This window comes from Falco punctatus, assembly GCF_963210335.1.
Source record: "Falco punctatus genome assembly, chromosome: 12".
NCBI lineage: Eukaryota > Metazoa > Chordata > Aves > Falconiformes > Falconidae > Falco > Falco punctatus.
The window spans coordinates 27,052,183-27,076,530 of record NC_137592.1 but is presented as its reverse complement, the minus strand read 5'-3'; the positions used below and the strand labels follow the sequence as shown (position 1 = coordinate 27,076,530).

Below are 24,348 nucleotides of genomic sequence, written 5' to 3'. Positions count from 1 at the left end.
GCGACTGATAGCTGCTGTGCAGGGAAGTTACGGATTTTCTGCTCAAAGTATTATACTACTAAGTGGGCTTACTTTTGTTAGAGGAGGGTTGCTGGGAAAAGCAGCCTTCCGTGTTTCGATGCTGCTTGGACATCATCAAACGGCTTGTGGCAGGGGCTGGGGAGGACACGCAGGACTGCCCCGCTGCCCCCCCGGGAGTGGGGGGCTTTGCTCCTCGGTGGCCTCACCGGCCCTTTCCAGTGGGCTGTACAAACAGCCCTGCACGTGGAAGTGATGTTCGGGGCTACGTGCGCCAGTGCTCGCTGTCAGCTTGCTTTGGCAGGCAGTCTGGGGATGCTGCTGGTGGGGGGCAGCGCGGCCCCCCGGGGTGCAGCTCCCTGGCGCGGTGCTGTGGCCCCGGAGGCGGCGGGCCCGGGGCCACCGGGACGTGTGTGGCTTTGTCCGAGGAAGGGGCTGCTCTGGGGACGTTTAGCACGTTTTGTCGGGTTTGGGGTTTCTCTGTGTGTGCGGCTTTCCTCCGCGGGTGCGCAGATGGGCAGCAGCGGCCAGGCCAGCCCCTGGCCCCGCAGGTGCACACCCCGTCCTGCAGGGGGCGCTGCCTTGGGGGGCGCGCGGCCCGGCCGCCTCCGCCTGTCAACGGGGAGCAGCTGCTGCCCCAGGGCGCGGGCCGGCGCCGCGCCCTCCCCATTGGCTGCCGATGACATCACCGCCCCGGCGCCCGGCGGGCCGACCCCGCCTTCGGCCCCGCCCCGCCGCCCGCCGCCGCGCGGTCATTGGCCAACGGGGCCGCCCGTCACCGCCTGCCCCGCCCCCGGCGAGCCGTACATTTACGCGGTAGCAAAAGAGAAAGTAACGAGGATGGTGCGGACGGCGCGCGGAGCGCGGGGCTGGTGGCGCGCGGGGCAGCGGGCGCGAGGCGCGACGGTGGCCGCCACCACCACCACCAGCAGCATCAACAACAACAGCGGCAGCAGCACCAACAGCGGCAGCAACAGCACGCACCGCGGGGCACCGGCCGGAGCGCACCGCGCCGGTGAGTGCGGGGAAGCGGGACGCGGCGGCTGCGGGAGCCCGGGCACGGCTGCCGCGGCGGGGAGCACCGGCCCGGCCCGCTGCGCGGGGGGCGGCCGTCCCGGGTCCCCGCGCTCCGGGGCGCAGCTGGAGGTTCCGCTTCTCCTGCGCTTCGCTCCGTGTCCCCGCCGCAGCCCGGGGCAGCCGGCCGCGCTCCCCCGTTATTCAATGGATTTTAGGCGCGTTGGGCGAAGGCGCACGGGGCTCGTTTGTCCTTTTCCCGAGCAGCGGGGAGGGGCAGGGGGGTGGCGCTTGGGAGGGCGAGGACAGCTGGGACGCCCCCCTGTTCCCCCCCGCCGGCCGGGACCTCCGCCTGCACCGGTGCGCTGCACTCCGGCGCTGCCCGCGGGTTTGCTCCGTGCAGCAGCGGCTGCCGGGTGCTGGCAGTGCCCCCCGGGCGGGGGTCTGCGCTCCTCGGGCTGGGGCATCCCCGCACCCCTTCCCGACGGGCCCGGTGCGGGGCTGGGTGGGGAGGCGAGCCGGTGGCACGGGCAGCCCCGGGGCAGCCGCTGGAGTTGGTGAAGTCGCTGCTGGGATGCGCTCCCCGGCGAGAGCCGAGCCGCCCCCCGAGAGGCGGGGGAGGGGGCGGCATGGCCGGGCTGCCTCCGGCCGCTTCACTCTCGGTGGCTCCTTCCCCCGCTAGTGGAGCGGGGGGTCGCGGATCCCGTGCGCTGCCCCTTCGCCAGCGGCAAGGCCAGGGCTGGGCGGGCAGTGACCTTGGCTGGGGCGAGGGGACCCCTCTTTCTAGAAGCTGTGAAGTGTGCTGGGCAGGGGGGAGCCGCTGCCTCCGGGACTGCGGGGGGACAGCAGCCCTCCCGGGGCTGGGGCTGGAGTCACCTCCCTCACCGGGTGACGGAAGTGCAAGGGTGCGTGCTTGCTTTTCGTGAAGTTCTCCAGAACCTCATTTTCCTGTTTTCTCCCGGGTTTTTTTTGTTTGTTTTTTTTAATTTAGCTTTCTGTGTTCAAGTTTGTAACCTCTCAGAGAATTTACTCACAAGCTAATTTTGTTCCAGCTTGCTGGAAAAGTTGCACATCACCACTGACACATTCAGCTCTTGTGCGTTCCTCCCAGTAGTAGAGTCAGCCCGGTAGTTGCTTCCCTTGCAGTTAAGTGATGGGAGCAAGAGAACGTGCCTCTCTGTCATTATCAGTTGCGTGCCTTGCAGCCTGGGGTTTCAGAATAGCTCAGCACCATCTGCATGTAGACAAATGCCTCCTCCTGGGTGTAGCTGCACAGTCCAGGCTAGTCGTGTGTATTCTGCGTGCCATGTGCACACGTGCAGATAGCTGAAGTATTTGCTGTGGGATTGGAAAAGGTTTTTTGGCAGCTACTGTCAGAAGGGGTTGTTGGGTTGTTACCCATGGGTACTGGATGTTGGCAAAGTAAGTTGCTCTTTCTACGAGCTTATGTGATTTCATGATCTGTTCTCATCACCTTTTTCTTCTTTCTGTTCCCCCCCCTTTTTGTCTCTTTGTTTGTTTGTTGTTTTTTTTTTTTTTTTTTTGCAGGGTGATCTTGAGTTCTTCTTAACTTGCTAGTGCTCAGCCTCCTCATGCCTCCATCTCCTTTAGACGACAGGGTAGTAGTGGCACTTTCAAGGCCAGTGAGACCTCAGGATCTCAACCTTTGTTTAGACTCTAGCTATCTTGAATCTGCCTCTTCTGCCGGTGAGAGCCACCCCAGTCTGCTCGGCACAGCTGTCGTGTCCCTAAAGACTGCTAATCTCACGTATATGCCCTCATCTAACGGCTCTGCACGCTCCCTGAGTTGTGGATGCAGCAGTGCCAGTTGCTGCACTGTGGCAACGTACGACAAAGACACTCAGGCCCAAACTCAAGCGAGCACCAGCGGCGCCGGAGCCTCCACCACCTGCCCTGCCAACCAAATGGTCAACAGCAATGAGAACGCTGGCAGCTTGAGCCCACTGGGTGGGGTGGGGAGCCCAGTCTCAGGCACCACCAAGCAACTCACTAGCATCAAAATCATTTACCCCAATGATCTGGCGAAGAAGATGACCAAATGCAGCAAGAGCCACCAACAGAACCAAGGGCCTGTCATCATTGACTGCAGGCCGTTCATGGAGTATAATAAGAGCCACATTCAAGGGGCTGTCCACATTAACTGTTCTGACAAGATCAGCCGGAGAAGGCTCCAGCAGGGCAAGATCACAGTCTTGGACTTGATCTCCTGTCGGGAAGGCAAGGACTCCTTCAAGAGGATCTTTTCCAAAGAAATCATAGTTTATGATGAGAATACCAATGAGCCAAGCAGAGTAATGCCTTCCCAGCCACTCCACATAGTGCTGGAGTCACTCAAGCGAGAAGGCAAGGAACCCCTAGTCCTAAAAGGTAATTCTCCTCTCTGCCCACGCCTAGTCTCATGGTTTGCTTTGCCGCGCGAGTACTCTGGTGTCAGCCTTGCTGATGGTTGAACTGTGAAAGTGGCTGCTTATCTCTAGGAAGGCCTGTGTGCTTCGAGTGACCAGTGGCAAAGCACATGCCTTCCATGGACAAGTCATGGAGCTGGTAGCAGGGAGATGCTTGCTTTTCTCTGACTGTTGTCCTTGAGTAGCAGAGGGGGTGGGAACTGGAAGGAGGAGAAAACGTGCTTCCTGGTGTCTGTCTGTGCAGACAAAGAATTTCCCCCAGTGCTTGCTCTGTGTATTTATAACCCAAGGGGCAGAGGTCCAGGAGGGTGTACTTCTCTCTTAGCTTGTTAGACTGACCTTTACTTAGCAGCCTTATTTTAGTCTGTATAGAACTGAACTCATGGGTGCTGGAGATGAGCAGTGGGTGAGTACAAGGGAGGAAGAAAGACGAGGGAGGCCGCTTGGCCTGAGGCGTTGCATCATGGACCAGTGAGCAGACCCTGAGGAGCGATCAAGCCTTGTTATGGTGGTATGGGGTCAGAATAATGGACGGAGGGAGCTACTTTGTCTAAAAAGTGATCTGAAATTTGTTGTGTTTACATGTATGCATGCTTGTATATATATATATATGTATGGTTTTCTGGTAAAGGCTCCTGGTTTAATGTGGTGTTTGGCCTATCCCTTAATGCTTAGGGGTAGACGAGCCCCACCAATTAAGGCAGCATCCAAGGACACTTCCCTTTCTTCACTTTATTCTGCACCTCCTATTTATAACAATGCTGCCCTCTAGATTGAGTCTCCTTTCCCCTGGGTGTTCACGCCAGTCAGAGGCATGGCTGGCAGAGACTGGCTGTGGCCCTGGGGAGCTATGGAAGGATTTGTTGCTTAGCTTATACTTTATGTCTATAATTCACTTAATTTTTCTGTACAGCTTACTACTTCCAGCCTGCACAATGTGGACTGGGCAGCTAGTTTATCCCCTTCTGTTAGTTTCATAGCTTTAGAGGAGTTAAGGGTCCTGTGAGATACTCCTCTGTGGGTATATCGTGTGGAAGCGTAAAATTGCACTGAACTTTCTCCTTGCTCCCAGCAAGTGTATGGTCATTTTGGGCTTGCTTTGATACTTGCTGCAGGCTTCCAGTATGCTTTTATTGAGTCTCTCTGGTCACGATGGTGCTCCTCATCTGTAAAAGAGGGAGAGGAGGTGCTTGGCAGAGTGAGGTTACTACTTAAGTCCTGCTTTTCTGGTGGTAATCATACTGTTGTACAGCCTTTGCAATGAGATACATGGTTGTAGTCTGCAAATCTTCCTATCCTTGGGAAAGTGGGATGCTGAAGGCGGTTTTCCACTGTGTTAGTCTGAAAACATTGGAGCTCCTGTGGGCCTCAAACTGGCAGTTTTTCAGTACCTGTAGCAGGATCCTGGCTGGGACAGAGCTGCAGAGCCATAGTTGGGCAGCAGTGAGCTGTCGGGCCCCGTGGGCAGTACCTGTTCTCATCTTCCAATGCTGGTAGCTGCCCCTGGGCACGGTGCTGGGTTTAACAGAGTGCTTGTGGGATTGCTTGGGCTGTTTTTTGTTTTCAACTACTGACAAATATCAGCATCTGCCTGGAAGACCTGCTTAGCAGAAATCCCCTCCCCAGGCTGTTCTTCCAACATACCTGGAAGCGTGCTAGAAGACATCCTTTGCTTTTGGGGCTTTTGGGAAATGTGTAGCAAGGAGCATCCCCCATCATCTTAACTCTCCTCCCCCCTCTTTGAAGTGGGGCTCAAACTGGGGCCGATTGGAGTCAAGCATAGGATAAAGCAGCGTTTAGGAAGGCTGTGGTTAAGTTTCCCAGCCGGAGGAGTGGTGCTGGAAGGGCTCGTTATTTAGTTCCACTTGTCAGATAGTGTTTTTTCCATCATGCTTCAGCAGCCCTGGAGCTGGCGTGTGTGCATCCCTGGGTTCAGGCACTGAAATGAAATGGGGGTTAGCTGGGGAGCCCTCTTTGCCTCCATCTATTTCCAGTAATTTCTTTCGCTCACTGCAATCCGGTCCTAATTTATTGCCAGCCCATCTGATCCCCGGTGTTGTGTTTGCAAACACTGGTTGCTAGCCTGGCTGTCCAAGTTCATGTCCCCCTGATCCGGTGCCACCTTCTCCATGTTTGGTGCTGCCTGTCAGCCGGCGGCCCCGTTGCCATTTTCGTGGCGTGGTGTCGCGTTGTGGGGCGAATCCGATCGGCAGCGCTGAGGGTTGAGTTACAGCTCTGGCTTACAGTGTGCTGGGGTAGCGACGTGGCCCTGCCTGCATTTCGGTTTTAGGTGCCCGAGCCTTTTTAAGCAGCAGAGAAACTCTGCTGTTTCCAAAGGCCAGGCCGTGCTCTGTTGGATAAATGTATGTATGGGGCACCTTTTTAGGCTCAAGTTAAAAAGAGGTGGTCTGATTTATTTTTAATGTAGCAGACCAATATATAAACTAGCACTGTGGCGAGGGTGTTGGGGTCTTATGTATGCCGTGGTATGGGGGGATTTGAAGACCGCTGTTCCTATCCAAGCCTCTCTTTGCTGCTTCCTTTAACACAGCCTTCCTTTTTGTCATAAATAGAACATTTGCATAATTTTGATTTAAGCTCTTTAGAAGCAAAGATTTGCTTATTTCTTTGTTCACAAGGCGCAACAGCAATTGAGACGGGCATAAACCCTCTATTTAAAAAAAAATAAAAATCATGTACTTCACAGTGCTGCTACATGGGCTCTAGCAGCCGAAGCTGTCAGGGCTGAAGCTGCTGCTCGGTCTGTTTTGTATACAAAATAGGAAGAAGTCATGTTTTCCCCTGCACCCACACACCTTTGTACTAGACCATGGTATTGCATGCTTACTGAAACCTAAAGACCTTTCTTTTTGTGTTTGTTTGTTGGGTTTTTTTTTTCCTTTTGCTTAGCAATGGGAAGGAGAGGAGGAAAACCCAGTGTCAATTCTGCTTGAGGCCAATGGCAAAGCTTTTGCTGAATTTTGGGAGGAAGAGCGTGGTGGTGTGGCCCCATGCTGGCTCGGCAGCTGCAGTCTTCCTTGGCAGGGTTGTGGCCCTCTCTACCCTGCAAACCCAACGGTGAGGCATCTCTGCCTTCCCCGAGCACCTCCACTCATAGCAAAAGTGACCTGGAGCCTTGGGGGGGGTTGTGTGCTTGAGTTTGCTACTGGGACCTAAAATTAGGAAGTGGGAAATTCATTTGCATTCAGATGGAAAGTATTATTTTAAACAGAATGAAATGTTTTAAGTTTGCAGTTGAGCATCTCTTTTCCAAGTTAAATTAAATCTATACATGAAAAACTGAAATATTTGTGCCAATACATTTCAACAGCTTTTAGCATAAGAGGAGCTGCCTCTGTCTCCCTGGCTGGTGCCTGGTGGAATTGTCTTCATCCTGCCCTTCCTTCTCTGCCTTTGAGCCTCAATAGCAGGAGTTTTGTGAACCTGCTGAAGTTTTGTGTTCCGTTTTTTTTTTTTTAAGGCTTCTGTGTTTGACTGCAGGGAAACGCCAAACTCGAAAGCAGAGGTGAAAAATTTGGCAAATAATCAGGGTTTTTTTCCCCCATGTGCTATGAACTGGTGGCTGGACTGCAGCAAGGAGGATGGGGAGGAACCGGCTGGTGGTGATAACAGCTGGTTGCTTCTCTGTTCTTGTTCCTGGTCTGAGGAGCTTATTTATGCTCTGGCTTTCAGTCGTCTTGTTGCTCATCTAACAGGGAAATAAATGAAGTGACTTGCTCTCATTGTAGTGGGGAGTGTAAGACCTGCCAGCAAACCACTTCGTGCTTTCTGCCACAGTCTAAGAATAGCTTCAGTTCTCTTGCCACGCTGAAGTCACTGATCAGCAAAGTTGAAACAACTACAGAGGCTAGAGACACCTATAAAGGGAATAAGTTTACCTGTTTTATGCTGTCCCGTGTTCATGTAAAACACTATGATCAGCTGCCTTTGGAATACTTGACCTGGTCATAATCTGTTGCAAATACATTATTTATTATTATTAATAGCATAATTTAACAGTGTTGGTGTTACTTTAAACCCTAATTGGATTACACTGCACAAGTGTGAGAGTAAAACTTGACGTGGTCTTCAACAACTCCAGCTGACCGACAAAACACGTGCCCGGCACTTACTTCCACCAGAGATCTGCACTGAATAATTATTAAGTCATGGTTGTAATAGGGAAATGTGTATTTTTAAGTGTGAAGTACTGTGTGTGAAGTGTCCAGCGTGTTTAAAACTGAAAGCGTGTTCCTGCTGCGCTGCTGAGGAAATCTGACCCTATCAGTCACCCGAGGGGAAAACTTCGGCTGGCTCTGGTGGGGCTGAGATTTCACCTTCGGTTTTCAGACTGATTGCTGGAGCTTAAAAGTATCTCCTCCTCCACTGGAATGAATAATCTTACTGGCCACAACACCTGAAAACTGGTTGTGTGTGTCTATACCTTTTGCATATAGATAATAGGGGCAATAGTGTGGTTGGAGGCCAGTCTTTTCTGGACTTTGAGGAGATGCAGCTGCAGGAGTGTGCCTCTAAATTTTGACTGTCCAGCAGTGATGGAAAGTGTAGCACCCCCTCCCAGACGATGGCATCTGAGAGTTCCAAGTGTTGGCTCGCACAGTGCCTGTCACATTTTAACTGGCCTTGAAGGGGAAGAGGGCAGTGACACTGCCTTGGAAAGAGGGGAACAAGAAGGGGATTTTTTTTTTTCTGTTTGTGGTTTTTTTTTAAGCTCTCCAGCTTTGCTTCTTGACTCTTGGTTTGGCTTCCAAGGGTGTGCAAACTGTTACATTAGGCAAATGCCTCTGCTTGTAAAGAAAAATGTGGCTCCAGTTCTCTTTAAACTGGGGGTGACATCCCTTGCAGCGTTGCTGGTAGGCAGGAGGCACTGGGTTATAATTAGCTGAATGCCTCGTGTGCTGCCCTTACCCTGCTGGAGGTGAGACAGGACTAGTAGAACCTTTATAGAGTTGCTTGCTGGTGTCTTCTGGCTTCTCATCCTTAAGGTGAGCACAGCCTTTTTGAGAGGTGGAAGAGTAGCTCTGAGGTTTCAGTGGTCTTAACTGATAAAGGTGGACCTTCTGGGGGTTTGGGTTTGTGTGTGTTTTTTGTTTTTTTTTTTTTCTTCAAAGCTATACGTGGGTTGTTTGCCTTCCAAAGCAGCAGCCAATGTTTTTCCTAGGCTTAGGAGCACAAAAGTTTTCAGTGAGATCACCTTGTCTTTACAAAACATCTGAAGTGGGGGATCAGCCGCTTGTCTTGAGGCTATGATTCTTTCTTTACTTGGTAAAAAGCCATATTATAATTAATTCTTTTTATTTATGAAAGCAACTCTCAAGTGAAGAAATGCCATAAATAGGAGCAGCAGGCACACAGTCTTAACACTTGTCTGTCTTGCATGTTTACTGGCCAACCAGGAGGGAAGTATTATTTTTCAAATATTCAGCATGGGCTTGCAGGGCTATAGAATTCATGCAGTTTAAAGAAATAATTTATGGTAATCTGTGATGACCTAATGCGTTATCCTTTTGCACAAAAGATAAGAATATGTGTGGTGCTTTAGCTTTGTCTGGGAAGTCTGTGGTGGCCTTGGGAGAGTCCTGGCTACAGAAATTGCAAGGCTGACCTGAATTACCACAAGCTGTTGTCTACCTGGAGCTCTGTTTCTAGGCAGTCACCTGAATCTGTCTTCAGCAGTTTTTAAACACCTCTGCTGTAAAAGTTAAACTTTTTTTGAGGTTCTTGGTACCATGAAGGCGTTTGGTAAACTGGGGCTTAAAGAAGAGCGGTTGATGAGATGGATGTCACCTTTCCCCACCTTACCTGAAAGTCAGAGCTGGAAGAGTCCCATTGAGAGGAGGCTGGATGAGGTGCTGTCCTGGGCGCTGCGCTTGCTGTGGCTGGCTGGCCTCTCCTCTGGCCTTGGTCCCATGGATGCTGACGGCTGTGGTGGTGAAGCTCACATGTGCACCAGTGCCTTCGGGTTTGGCCAGCAGTCCTGGCTGTGCCCCTCAGCGGGGGGGTGGTGGTGGTGGTCAGCGGGGTTACTTCTGCAGCCGGGAAGTCCTGGGGTGCTTGTGGTCTCTGTGCAGGGTGGCTGATCAATGCCCCATGCTTTAGTGAAGCTGTGGGGGCTTGTTGTGGTTTGTTTTTTTTAATGCTCTGTGAGGTTTTTAGTACAGGAAACGCTTTGCTTCAGTTACTGTCTCTGATTAAGGCAGCCTCACGTCCTGAAACAACCGGAGGTTGGATGTGGTGTGTCCTCCCCATCTCTGAAAGGTGCTGGTTCCCCAGGAGCACGTGTCCCTCCAGAAGGTGGTCTCTGACCTGCTTCTGGAACTGTTAAGCAGCATTTTGGGGCTTGAAGGAGGCGAGGGGAGATGGGAGAAGTAAGCCTCTCTCCCGTGGGCTGCAGGAGGGGAGTAACCTGGCCAGAGGTATCTGTACCGTGCCTGGGGCAGGGCAGTCTCGGGGCCTGGGAGCTCTGGCTGAGGCTGTGCAATAGTTATTCTCTTGCTCTGTGACTAAGCGCACACAGCAGACTCGCTGCGAGGCCTTGGATAAGTCATTTTAATCTGCCTGGGTTTTCTTTTTCTATCCTTCGCGCGGTTTCTAACACTATCCTCTCGCTATCCTCTCGCTGCCGTCAGTGCCAAGCATGGCCGACCCAGGTTCATCCGCCGTCACGGCGGTGCCCTGGGACAACGCAGCTGCCTGCTGCAGAAAGTGGGAGACAGACTTGGCAGCACCCCCTTCCCCTCTTCCCTTAACAGCGCGTTTTAGCTGAAGTGATAAACTGTAGGCTCTGATTTGCCTCTAGGTGGTTTTTGTTCTTTTAGAAGTTCAAGGTTTGTTTTCATGTCTTTCTCCACTTGGCTGAGCAGGTTACCTCCTTTGGAAAGGAAAGGTCCATTCCCAGTGAAGAGACCAAGGTCCAGGAGGGGTGCAAGCTTCTGATCTCCTGGCACTTTATTATTTTTCTTTTTAGTGGTGCCCCTAAGAACATGTCTCTGCACACACACCCCTGGGACACCTGAACCAGCAAGTCTGCGCGGAGCAACTGGGACCCTGTAGGTCTGGGTGCCACCAAGTCCCTCTTGTCCTGAAGGAATGAGCCTCCGATTCCCGCTGCCTGGGGCAACGCTAGCCTTGTCTAGCTCCCTTGGCTGGGGTCCAGCCAGCCCATGTGTCCCCCGCCTGGGGCTGTCCCCACTGGAGGGCTCTGGGGTTAGTGCCGTCCGAGTGGCTGTAAATCTGTCATCACCTGCTGCGGGGGACACACGGCATGAATGCGGTCAGTGGGTGGGAGGGCTTGGGAGCCGCTGCTCCCGCTACGGTTAGATGCTGCTTTGCACATACGCATCACTCTGTTTCCAAGATAATGGCTTTGAAGGAGGAAATTGGAAAAAATAAAGAGAATAGTAATAATACAGCGATTTGAACACATTAGTTCCAACTCTTTTACTATGCTCTAGTTTTAAAAAGTCTACGGCACGCCTGGGTTAATTCCCACTAGATTTGCTGCAACAGAGAAGAACTGCTTCTAATTAAAGGTAATAAAAAAAAAAAAAAAAAAGAACAAATGTTACTCATTGTCCACACATGAATTACCATATTTATTTTTTTACAATGGCTGAAAGATTTGGAAAATAGAAGATAACTTGCAGGCTTCTGTCATCAGTTGAATTGGTTGTCTCCAGTTTATTAAGCCTTACATAAGTGCTATGCCAGTAGTGTTTTACATATAGTGTTACATATGCCAATAGTGTTTTAAAGCAGAAGATGTTGTTAGAGCAGTTGGCCTGTACCCTGTCAGTGGTAGGCTCTAATTCTTCTTGGTCTCTGCTAATATAATGGGAGTCTGTTCAGCTGATGGAAAGAGTAAACATTTTGCTGCTGCTTAGAACTTGCAGGCCTATTTTAGGTGCAAAACCACTTAATGTGATGGTTTATCTTGGGTTCATAGGTGTTTGTGTTAGTCCTGCAAGGCAGCATGACATCTCTGTTAATGGGATAACACAATACTTATGATTCCTGGGAAATGTTAGTGCTAACTCTCCTGTGGAGACAAGGAGACACAGGTTAGTTTTGACCTGGCTGAAGAGATTCCTTGTTTGATTGCTATTTAGCTCTGGATTCTGTAAATATGCCTCTCCCCCACCTTTTTTTTCCCCCTTCCCCTTGACTGTGGAGTATGTAGATGCAAACTGGGTCAATTTTCTCTCACCTTTTGGGGTTTTTAGGGACCAGCCTTGCCTCCCTGGTCATGAGGAATGGGATTTAAGTGCTGCCAGGGCTGGCCCTGAAGTTCGTGTCAGAGTGGAGGCTGGCTTGCACCCTGATAGTTTCAGTAATTTGTTGCTTTTATTTTTGGACAGTGTGGGACTAGGATATGTTGAGACAGCACCCTTTATTTTCTCTGGGTTTTCTTCATGTGCTTTGAAATAACTTGCTGGAAAGCGTCAAATCAGAGCCAGATGTTGCTATTATTTCTAGCCAAAAACTCTAGAACTCTGAGTTTAGATCCAGCAGGAGCGGATGGCACTCCCAGATGCTGGTGTGGTGTATCAGCACCCTGTTTTCATTGCATGTTAATGCAAATAGTGCTGCTGTTTGTGATGGGGAGGAGCAGTAGCTTGGGCTGGAAAAGAGCGCCTGTGTTCATCCTCAGGAGAAGGAAAGCAGCCTGTTCTGTCGTTGGAAAGAAGCTGTCCTGAAGAGGTTGCCCTTAAAAGGGTAAAGTGAATAAATGGATGGCTGAACCATGAAAATGTCAGTGTTCTCTAAAACATGCAAATTAAACAGAAACGTCCACTCCTACGCATCCAGGATTACAGATGTCCGACACAGTGTCAGGACCCCTCTCCCTTTTCAGATACACTGAGTCAAAGCCCCTCTTCATTGTGCTCGTGTGCTATCACACCGGCCGCTGGCCATCTCCTGGGCAAACGGCCCACTTGCTTGAGGGATGCATGTGGTGATGGGCAGGGGGAGAATTGCTGGTAGGTTAGAAACCAAAACAAAATAAACCTAGTGGTTTGGACAAATCTGGTCTTTTCTACCTCTGTCTGTGAAAACAAACTCCTAGCTTTTTGTCAATATAAAACCATTTGTGGTATCTTTACTGCATTAAAATAGTTTGTTCCCTCCCCCCTCGCTTCCCCTGCCTCCTTTGTACATAGCTTCAGCGTTTCTTGATGACCTTTTTGTTAATATGATTTCCAGTGGGAGCATTTCACAGTAGAAGTATGTATTCCTTCAGGGTTTATGCCGACATTTCCAGTGATTATTTAATTGGACTTTATGTTAGCCTGCATCCCCATGGGAATGCATACTTTTGCTATGAGAAGTTGTAATGTGTCTAATTTTGAGTTTCTGCTATAAATGCTTGCCCTCCAGGGAGGGTAAGTCCAATCTTTGTGGCTGCGGAATCGTCACCATAGTCTGTTTGGGACGTAGGGTTTCTTGTCTTGTTCCTATTTACGTTCTTGTATAGCTTAATCCTTGTACCAGTCACTTTCCTGACCGCTCCCCAAGGATGATGCAGTGCTTTGAAGGATGCTGTCATGTGAATGCTCCTTCCCTTGCCCCCCGGTCTCCCTCTTTCTTTGAAATGGGCAGATGCGGTACTTGCTCAGCAAAGGGAGATTTCCAGTTACAAGCTGGAACTGGTGTCTTGAAATGAGAGATGTGGTACAGAGGTATTCACAGCAGCTTCTGGACAGGCTGCTGAGGAGTCCAGAAGTTAGTGGCATCTCTTGGAAAAGCTGGTGAGTTGGGTAGGGAAGGGACATGTGGGATTTGTGTGGGTGTCCTGGGCCAAAAACTTAGGGTCCAAGGAAAAACAAAGTTGAAGGAAGAGAAAATTAAAAAAAAAATAAATAATAATTCTCAAACTGAAATACCCAGAAAGTTTCCCTAGTGTGGCAGGTTAAAAAACAAATAATAAGTTATTGATTGTTTCTAATCGGAACTAATTTGGATGACGTAGCGGTCCTCAGAGGAAGAAAAGCGAAGGTGTGGGAGCTGATGGTGACAAGCAGCAAGGCGTGTGTTAAGTGTGGCAGTGTGGCTGAGAGCAGGTGGTGGTGGGACAGGAGGAGCTGGGAGTGGAGCTGGGCAGAGCCGGCATCGCTGGCACAGCGCGGAAGCGGCTTTCCAGGACCTCTCCCTGCCTCCCTGGATGTGTCCCTCGGACAGAGCCGGCTGTGCTGTGCCTGGTGTCAAAGTACAAAATAAAAGTAGATGAGGCCGGGGACCGCAAAGGCCAGCGGGAGAGGATGTGCCGTGGCACGGGGTGTGAGCTGTAGTGAGATGGAATTAGAAGGAATGTGTAAACGTGCGCACGTGTGCCTCGGTGCTGAGACCTTTCCTCCTTACCCAGCATCACGCTCTTGACTTCTAAAGGGACCTCAAAGCAGTTGTCAAGGATGTGCTTGTAACTCTTCTAGGCCAGAATCTGTGTACAAACTGACCTCTCAGGGTAGTTTCCACATGGAAAAAAACTGACCTTGCAAGTTATTCGGAATGCAGGAGGTTGTTGGTTGTTTTTTTTAAGTGCTGTTGGCAGCTTGATTAGAGGGAGTGACTAGATTAGACTGAGTGTATCTAGGTGGAAGCTGTTCTTTTGTGAACTATGTTTACTTTTACTTTTCATGTTTGCTTAAAGCTTAATCTTTTGCAGCAAGGCTGATGCTCTGTGGACAACAGGGAAAGAAACCCTGTGATGGGTCTTCTGAACCTCCTGCAGACAGGTGAGAAATACACTCGCAGGACCGGGAAGTCAGACCTATTCTACTTGCTGGTAGCAATAGAAATAATAAAACTTTCAGTTATGCCTTTGATTTTGGAAACCAAGGCAGTGTGGGTTGTTGAGGACAATATGGATACTTACACTGTAAAAAGGATGGATTTTTAATTTTTTTTAAATTTCTCCTCCCCTTTCTTTAACAGCTGGAATGGTAATGTGTAAAGCAGTCCTGGTGTCACTGTGGTCTCCTTGTACTGCAGGAGGATGGGCTGTGCTCTGCTGGGGGCTTGACCTCACATAAATCTCCCTCCAGTGTTATAGACACAACCAACCAACCAACCCCCCCCGCCCAATTTCCTTGAAATCAAAGGAGCAACTCCTACCATCACCTGGGTGAGTGTGGTCTGATCAGTCCCCACCCCTTTTGACAGAAGGGAGTTGCCCTTCTCATCTCAGCTTCCCACGGTATGGTCAAGTACAGTATTTTCAACCACGTTGAGCTTTCTGCAGTGGTAAGGGCAAGCCCTGAGCATTGCTCAGCAGCAGCTGTGGTGAGAAGGACATCTGTCTTGGAGAGTAGGAGCACTCCTACAGTGACCTGCTTGGATTAGCCCTCTTACTCTAGAAGAGGTGTGGGAAGGACAGCTCTTCACCACAGTGAGTGGAGTCCTGCTTGGACAAGGAAAGTGGCTGTCTTGTGTTCAGGAAATTTGAGCATCCCTTCTTTGAGTACATCAGCATAAACAGAGAATGGTCCCCAGTATTCACCACAAACCATCTTTGCTATGGCTAAAACGGTGCCAGCAAACAGCTGTGGGACAGTGTGGTGGCTAGCTCTTCCGCTGCAAGGTGGGCTTAGCTCTCGTGCTCTGGGGGTGCAGCCCCAGTGCCTCCACGCCCTCCCTGCTGGTGCCTTTGGTTCGCAGTAGACCTACCCCTTCTCAAGGCTAAGGGGGTACTGCAGAAGAAATATGGAGAGTTAGGTGCTTTTCTCCTGCTTTTACTCTTTCCATGTCATCTGGTGGTGTTGGAGATAAGGTAGTGAGCCTTTGGTTTGGTTATGGCCCAAATATAAGATCTTTTGTGCACAGCCATAAACTTCTGCAGACGTGGCTGTGTTGGTTGGTGGTATGAAGAGGTGGCCTGGGCAGTTGTCCACATCCTGGGAGTGAATTTGGCTTTTACTGGCTGAATTCTGCTTCAGACTGTACAGTTCTTTTTTTCCTTGGTGGAAGGAAGCAAGCTGTAGTGGATTTGCTACTAAAAACGTACCTGTGTCGGAGGGGAGCGATGTCGCATGGGGTGCCCCTGTGCTGCTGGCTCACGTGGCGTGGGAAAGCACTCCTACCAGAGACGTGTGATCTGGGGACAAGAGGTTGCCTCCAAGTGAGCTCAGCCAGCCTCAGCCCTCTGTAAACCTGTCGTGTGAAGGTCAGCACAAGGAAAGCAAAACTACCTGCTGAAGCCTGAGCCAAAGGTGAGAAATATGATGTGACAGTAAGGAAAAAACAAAACCATAAGCACGGTGCTCAAAGGTGAGTGCATCTCGCTCAAGTATGGTGCTACAGTCCATAGTTTCCTGCCCGTGCTATGGGACCAGCCCGAATGCTGGCACTAAAGCGGGGGTGGCTTAGCACCAGTGTGCCACCCTGCAGCAGGACCTGTGGGCACTGATGGGGCCTGGAGCCTCCTGCCAAGCTGAGGAAAGGCACAGCACCAGGTGGGGAAGTGGCTGGGTAGTACCTGGCCTCTGTTTTTACATGCTGGAGTCGTGTTTGCTTAACCTTGAGGCATCCTGCACTTTGAATCAACTTGACACAAAGTCATCTGTTCATTAATAACACAGGAGCAGTTTAATTGTTGTCTTAGTGGAAAAATACATGAGACTGTCATCAGCTGTTGCTTCTGGCAGTGCTTTTCTGCAGTAATGTAAATAAATGAGGTCACAGGTTTAAAGGAACAGGCTGTACTTGCACAAATTCAAAGCATCATCTTAAACAGATACGCACCAATTGTCTGAATATCTCTGTCTCAAACGCTTGCTGTAACACTGACCTTAAACACACTCAAACGCAGCCGCAGGGGCTCAGTGTGGTGTGTCGGTCCTGATGGGGCACATGCTGAGTGTGGGTGTTCTAAAACTTGGAGTTGTTCCTGAGGGAGTGAAGCCTTTGGTGGCCAGAACCCCAGTATTGCGGAATTCTCTGCTGCTCCCCCTGCAAAAGCCCAGCAGTTCGAGGGGAGGGGAAGTTACAGACCAAACGTATTTTCTGCTGATACTTCACAGCATCCTGGGATTTCTGTTCTTGTTGCGTGTGTGTTGGTTTTATTATTTTATTTTTTTTTTTGAGATGGCTTTGTGGTATTGTAATCGAGGATGAGCAGATCCAGAAATCTGCCTGGACAGCTTTGAAAGCTGTATAAAAGGTCTATTTGTCTCCCAGGACCACGTGTTCTGTCTAAATGTGGATCCTGCATGGGCAGTCTGTCATGTATAAAAATGTTCCTGTTTGTAATCGTAGTGGGAACACCCAGTACCTGCCACGCTCAGAACAAAGTATGGCCACGCCAGTGAGGTAATGCAAGGTATGGCTTTATGGCAAGGGTATTTCATGGTAACTGCCTCTCTGTAAGCTCTCACTGGAGGGAACAAGGTCACTTCACTCCCTTTACTGTGGGGTAAGAGCCTGTTTCCAGATCGGAAACATATTGCAAATCAACCAAAACGTATTGTAAACCCACATCCTAGTTTGCATATAGTCACACAGCACAGAGCAGCAGCGATGGTTGAAAGAGGTGCCAAAGAAGACACAGAAAAGGAGGGCAGGTGTTACTGTACTCCTTGTGCTTTAATTTTCAATCTTATCTTAAAAAAAAAAAAAAAAATAAAAAACCACAACACACACACACACACACCAAAAAACCAACGATAACAGCAAAGCAGTTGTATGAAATGTGTGCAGTAAGGTCTGGTTTTGTCCTTGCTTTCTTTGAAGATGGTCACTTCTAGTGCAAGGTCACGGTCTCTTGTAAAAGCAGGTTGCTCAGTGCCTGCCGTACCTTTGTGCCTGCCTTGCCTTCTATTTGCCATCTTCTGGTGGCACATGACAGACACCATGATTGGCACGATTCTTATGAAAGCACCATGCTGCTTGTGGGTGGTGTTGGTTTTTTTTTTTATTATTTGTTCAGAGGTGCTTTGGCTCCCATCCAGCTGCTCACCTGGCCTCGTAGTGCTGGTGCAAGCCCTGGGCTCCTGGGGGGCTTCTGTGCTGGGCAATCTGGGTGCAGCTGCTGCCTGGGGCCTGCTTGGTGGGGGACTTTGAGCAGCATTAAGTGAGATATTTACGGTTAGATGGCTCCAAAGAACTTGAGCAAACAAATGTGAATAGCTGGAGCATGTTACAGTGCTGACTTGAAACTTCCTAAAAGTTTTGAGGTCTTGGACAATCCAAAGTCTGTTGTGTCTCAGTAATTGTTACGGCAGGGCAGGACGCTGGAAGATGTGATGCAGTAATAAGTGCAAAAATATCTGGCTCTTGCATCAATGGCAGGCAAGAGCCCATGGTCTTTTACCATGTTCCACTAGATAGCAGGCAAGGCCATCTGCCACAAAGCGTCCTGCTTTATTGATTCTTTTCCTTATGGAAGAAATACCTTGGGCTCCCCAGTGTGCTGGGCATCCTTCATGTCCATCTCCGTGTAGACTCGGGTAGGTTCAGCCCCGTGAAAGCCTGCCTGGCTGCCGTTCCGGAGCAGTGTGTGCACAAAAGCGCTTGGGATGTTCTCTGCATCCACGTGTGGGCAGCGTCAGACTGGCTGGGTGGTTCAGGCTTTTCTGCTGTACTTCAGTTATTAAAGCAATGTGTTAATGTTTAAAGCAAGAAGAGACAGGTTACAGGCATGACATTCTGGGGAAGTGAAGATCGAAGATTTGCTTATTGGGCTGCTGGTGTCTTGGTGTGTCACCAAAGGTGGCCGCGCAGCTGAGTCTAGGCTCCGTGGCTGTTCAAACAGCACTGCTGTGCGTGCTGGTGGTCTTTCCTGGGGGCTATATTATATTGCCTCTCTGCTTAGGCTGCCTGTAAACAACGAATGTATGTATGTATACAATGACTATGCTTTTTGCATATTGCAAATAGCAGCTGAAAAGCTGCTTTTAAAATGCATCTTACTTTTGTGCTAGGGAGAGGCTTTGGCCAGGTTACGCTGCTCTTCCATACTCCCTGTTTCTGCCCTCTGTCACGCTTCCTTCACGCCCCAGGTTTGGGAAGGCTTGATCAGCTTCTGTTACACCATGAGTGGAGTCTGCATCCATGCCTTGAGCTTTCTTGTGGGCTGGTGTTGCTGTTAGTAGCAGTGATACATCTTGGTCCTTGTGGAATTTTGTGATCAACTCTTAGATGACCAGGCTTGTAGTAGCTATGTGTTGGCCTCTTCTCTGGGTATGGCCTCTTCTCTCCCACCTCCTCTCCCACTGCATGAAGGCTTTAAATCAGGGGTCCTCAAACTATGGCCTGTGGGCTAGATACGCACCCCCCCCCCCCCCCCCCCCCCCCAGGGTCCTCAGTCCAGCCCCTGGTATTTACAGACACCCCACCCCGCTGGGGGTTGGGGGGGAAACCAAGCAGCCACAGATGACCTCCTGCCACTTCATCTGCGCGCCGGCCCCCTGGTTAAAAAGTTTGAGGACCCCTGCTTTAAGTGCTGAAATAGCAGTTGCTTGACAAAGGGATACAGATGTAAATACAATGTACAGGGTGTTCAAGCACCTTCATGTGGAAAGTCTGTCCCTCTGATTCTTTCTGTTCGTAATGAATTGCTTGGACCTTTTTTGGGAAGTAGTCTCAAAATTTCAGAAAAACCTGAGCGTTGTGCATGCATGAGCTCCATTTAAATTACACTAGTGCCTCATAAATCAGCTAGGAGCAAGGATTGTGCGTGGTGAGCGTGCTGAGACTGGATTAAGGGAACAGCACTCATGAGTTGTCTGGATCCTGTTCTGGGACCTGCATGACTCGTATGGCAGTGCAGATCCAAGCGAAGCTCCTGCAGTTGGCTTTAGAGTTCAGTTTCCTTCTGTGACTGCATCATGCTGCATTCTTTCTGGGTACCTGTCCAGTCCCCCCCTTGCTCGCGTGTCTCGGCCAGTTCAGGTTAGTAATCCTCTCCCCAGGAACGTGTTGTTTCGGGGATGTTTGCTCTGAGAGTTGCTTGGGGTATGGTACTTTAAACATTGCTTGAACTTTTAACTCCCTCCTCATATGAGGGAGGAGAACAAGGAGTGGGGGGGATGTGGGCTGACATTAGGAAAGGTGACATCTTCACTGGCAGACGTCAGGAGAAAAATTGTTGGTGGAGTTATTGTGTGTTTGGCTGCTCCGCTCGTTCAGCATCTTCCACATGGCGTACCTGGGGTTGCCTTCCCATCCTTTAGCGTGATGCTCCTGCTGGAGTGGTGGTGATTGCCCTGTACCTCTTGGTGTCTCCTGGGTACAGTAATAACACTGAGCTCTGCACAGTGTTATGGTCTCTTGTCCTCTCCTCCCTGTTCTCATCTGCTGGACTAAAGCTCACGCTGAGGAGGAGTTGGTAGCAGGAGTAATAGTGTCTCTTGGCTAGCAGGGCAGGCAGAGGCCCCAAAAGGAGAACACAGGTGGTGAAAAAGCTTGCTTCTAGACTCTCTAGCCTTGCTGTATCTTACAAGGTGGCTGGTGATGCAGGATGGTGTCTGACACACCATCTATGTGTCCACACCTGAGTGATGAAGCAATGGGATCCTACCTCTGCCTATGGCCACTTACTCCCAGAAGGCTGCGGGAGAGATGGAAAATGAGTGTGAGATCTGGAGTCACTAAAGCCACTTATTTTTCAGGGCTTTTCCTGAAAATCCCAGCATGCTCTGGTTATTGTTTAAAGAGCAATATTTAAGCTGAAAGGATTGCTTGCCTATGCAGAAGGACAGGAACGTGGATTAGGGCATTAGCCTTTAACCCAGACTCCAGGCTGGGGCTGTTGCTTTGGATGAGACTTCATATGTCTTCGGCTTGGGGACCATAGTCTTGTTTGCTTTTCTTGAGCAGACTGAGAAGACTTTCCGACCCTATCAAGGCCGGGTGGTGTGGTTGGCACTTGAGCTCAGATTTTTGTCCTTGCTCTTCCTTCTATCCTGGTCCTCTGTTGTAACAGCTTTGCGAGTACAAATCTTTAAGGCAGATCTGTTTGCGCTGTGTCCTGTGAACAGCAGGAGCAGCTGAAGTACAAGCATGCTGTTGAGGCAGGGGGAATACTCTGCGTTTTGTGGGCAATTCAAGGATTCCTGGGAAAATGAGTTACTAGCAGCACGTGAAGGACAAAAGCCTGGACAATAAAAAGCGCACTTGTATTAGAGGGGCTCGGGTGGCTGTACCTAGGCTGGGTGCCTCATGTGCATAGAGTACTGCGTAGGGCACAGAGGTGGTCCCTGGGTGGGTGCTGCGCTGTGGGCACCCACGTGGACATCTGGGGTTGCAGCACTCCACGTAGCATTGAAACCCTTTGGTGTGCCTGATCCAGAGCCCGTGTGACGGCGTGTTTTGCTCTGTTTTAAAGTCTTTCTGTACTAGGTCACTGTGAAAGAGCATGGAAAAGACAAATAACCTTTCTCTTTTTTTTTTATTTAAAAAAAATAACATTATCGGGATGATGACATTCAGCATTTATTTTGGCTAGTGTAGCTCTTTCTAGTAATTTCAGCGTAGTTCTCCCCCCTCCTGTTTTTGGTTTGTTTTTTTTGGTGGTTTTTTTTTTTTTTTTTTTGGCTTGCATTTAACCAAGTGCAATTGAGTCTGAGCACTTGGCCTGTCTCGACGTGGTGCATGACTCCAAGTATCCTGGTACAACATCAACGTGTGCTTTTGCAGGCGAGGTGGGGGGGATATATCATTGCATTTCTCCTCTTTCCGCCTTTTTCTTGTGGAGGAGCCACCTGTTAGCATTACATCAGTGGCTCCCAGGAACGCAGCCTCCTACCAAAGGCCTTACACAAAGTAGTTCTTCTTGTATTGTTTGTGCTCAAAGAGCTGATGTCATGCCAGCTGATGTCATTGTGTGCTTTGTGTAATCGCTATGGAAACCGGGCAGGTGGGGAGCCTGGGGCTGATGTAATTGCCGAATGAGGTGTAGAAAGAAGGTCTGCTTTTCTTGCTCCAGTTCTGTGGAGCCACCCTCCTGAAAAAAAAAAAAAAAGACGGCGGGGAGGGGGGGAATGCTGCTTGAAAAAGCCAACAAGATGTGCAATAGAGCCAGGGGACGCACGAGCCAAAAAAGTGACTTTTCCCTCCCTCCTCGGATCCATTTCTCAATCCATATTAATGTCCTAAAAATAACTCTTGGTAGATATTTTCAGGCAACTGGGGCAGAAAAAGGAGAGCTGTTTGCCACATGTTAAGCAAGCCCCTCAGTCGCTGTTAGGTTTTCCTTTGTTTGACTGCACAAATGCCTAGGTCGGGTTCCATTCCCTGCAGCGATGCTGGTGGGAGCTGCACCCACCCCTCCCTGGGGGTGTTGGATGGGGGGGTTGCTCCTGGCAGGCAAATCTGCTGTGGACAGGTAAAGCTAAAGGACTGTTCCAGCTGCTCTGCTTTGGTGTGCTGCTAGCCCGTTTGCTCGTAGTTTTCTTCCTGGAAAAATGCCTTTTGTCCCATCCCGTCCTTCCCCTCCCCCCCTTTTTGCCTTTTCTCAGGGGCTCATAGGTGAGGCAGCCCCAACACACTGGTGTCGCACAGAGGTGTGTTTGTGAGCATGTTCCTTGGCCATCGGCCTCGTGGAAGGGAGGACAATGTGTGCCGCTGATTCATGCCACCTTGCTGTTGATGGCCTTGCCCAGCATCAGTCACCATGACAGTGGTGGGGACAGTAGAGCTAGCTCCAGTCCTGGTGGCCCCAGTGTGTTCTCTTGAGAAAGGTGGGTCCAAAGCATCGCCGACTTCCAGGTGTCTAACCAAAATACCTGCTTGGTCTCTTTTCCCAGGAGGACTCAGCGGTTTCAAGCAGAACCACGAAAACCTCTGCGATAACTCCCTCCAGCTGCAAGAATGCCCGGAGGGGGGAGGAGGGGGCGGCGCGTCTGCCGTGCCCCCCACGCTACCTCAGTCCATCCCCACCACACCAGACATCGAGAACGCTGAGCTCACCCCCATCCTGCCCTTCCTCTTCCTCGGAAATGAGCACGATGCTCAGGACTTGGAGAAAATGCAGAGGATGAACATAGGCTACGTAATCAACGTGACCACCCACCTGCCCCTGTACCATTACGAGAAAGGCATGTTCAACTACAAGCGGCTCCCGGCCACTGACAGCAACAAGCAGAATCTCAGGCAGTATTTTGAAGAGGCTTTTGAGTTCATTGGTAATTACCCTTGACTGGAAATATGCCTGTTTTCTGGTTGTCTGGGTCTTTTTTTTTTTTTTTTTTTTTTACTTTCTTACCTGTAACAAGAATCTAGAATGAATTTTACACTTCACTAACTACCCTGCAGGCTGCAAAAGGCCGTATTTACTTTGGTTTAGCTTGTCAGAAATGCTGAGCACCTCTTGTTTCTGCTCATTCTCATCTCTGGCATGCCCAGTTAAGTAGCCCGGGGATACAGTTTTTATCCAGCGATAGTGATGCCTACCTCCAGGCTTCCAAATTCAGGAAACCCCAGAAAACTTGAGACATTTTTCATCCCCTCTTCTTGATTCCTTTGCATTCCTAGTTTCCACAGTGGCTTCCAGCTGATTTTTTTTTCATAGTAACTATTCTTAATGATGGCTGAGTCTTTCCTAACTTAATGTCAGAGAAAGCTAACAAACTGTCACACTTCACTTGTTCCACCCTTAGATTTGTAACTTCAGAGTGTGCGCGTGGATGGGTGGATTGCGATGAGAGCTTGTATTAATGAGCCTCCAAACCCTGTAGGCTGGGTGAGAGCATGCACCGCAGGCATGCAGCTGGTTGGGGAGGTGGCAGAAGAAATGACCCAGCAGTGTTACCCACGTTGCTCTGACCCTGGCTATGATCCACAACCCGAAGCCAAGTTCAGGGCTGTGTTCGGCTCTGGCTGGTCGTCTAGGCTGAGGCCAGATGGCCTCTTTAAGCGAGGCTGGTCAGTGAGGACATCAGCACATGATACTGGAAGCTTTTGAGGATCTTCCCTTCCTTGGCCTTTTCTCTATGTTTGTGGGCCCAGGTTTTGCAGCACAGTGAATGTCCCCTCGTGCTTCCCCTGTCCTGAGAGATTTTTTTGAAATACGCTGGGGGAACCACTGACGTAATTATATTTTCTTGTGCTGAGGCTGGGCTAATCTCTTCACCAACATCTTTTGATTGCTCCAAAGTCTCTTCAGGCTTGATGGTGGAGGCTAGACAAAGGCAGTGTGCTTCTGTGCTGCGGCACAGCTTAGGGCCTTAGCTGACGCTGTGATGAAGGGGGTGCAGAGCCATCTTCCCCCAGACCATCACTGTTTGTGGCCCTTGAGTCAGGGTGTGGGTACCCAGCTCCTGAAACTCAAGCCTGCTTGTGCTGGCTCTGTGGAGGTGCCCTCTGGCTCGGCGGGGATCGGGCCCCCCTGGTGCGACTGGGTCCCAGGGCACAGCGTCTGAGCTGGGCATGTTCTTCTGAGCCCACCTGCTCCTGCGGGGGGCAGGGTCTGGCTGCTCTGGAGCAGACGGCTGGTGGGCCCAGCCTGGCTGTGGCAGTGGGCAGGGTGTCCCTGTGCACTGGTGCGTGCGGTCTGTGCCCACGCTGCTGCCGTGATGGGGAACGGGTAAGGCACTGCTTACGCTGTGGTTCAGATGGAGGGTACGTTAAGGCTTGAGTCTTACCTCTGGGAGCTTCTACCCAGAGCCCCTGAGCTTGTCCTCCACGCTGTAGAGCACCAAAGGATCTATAATTAAAACAAAATTTTCTGTAGCGTGCCCAACCCATTCCCTGGCTTTACCAGCGGTGCTGTCAGCTCCCCAAACCGCTGATTCTTTTGTGCGCGGGAAGGTGAGTGCCCCTTTCTGGGTGAAGGGAAGGGAACCTTGCTTTGATCCTTTGGGAAGAAAAGCTGAGTCAAGAAATCCAGTAAAACCTTAAACTTTAATGAGATGGGGAGGTGCAATAGGTTTAGCTT

The 24,348-nt window shown here is 50.3% G+C and overlaps 1 protein-coding gene across 6 annotated transcripts in view; it reads left to right on the top strand.

The window, feature by feature from the left end:
* Positions 1 to 861: 861 nt before the first annotated feature.
* Positions 862 to 24,348, top strand: part of DUSP10 (dual specificity phosphatase 10) — a 45,956-nt gene continuing 22,469 nt past the window's right edge. For all 6 annotated transcript variants that reach the window (XR_013931562.1, XR_013931563.1, XR_013931564.1 and 3 more), the window contains exons 1-3: positions 862 to 1,033; positions 2,581 to 3,420; positions 22,220 to 22,597. Coding sequence is in view for 1 of the 6 variants with exons in the window: in XM_080408692.1 (XP_080264818.1) it covers positions 2,625 to 3,420; positions 22,220 to 22,597 (1,174 nt within the window). In the remaining 5 variants the exon portion in view is untranslated. The remainder of the gene's footprint in view (positions 1,034 to 2,580; positions 3,421 to 22,219; positions 22,598 to 24,348) is intronic.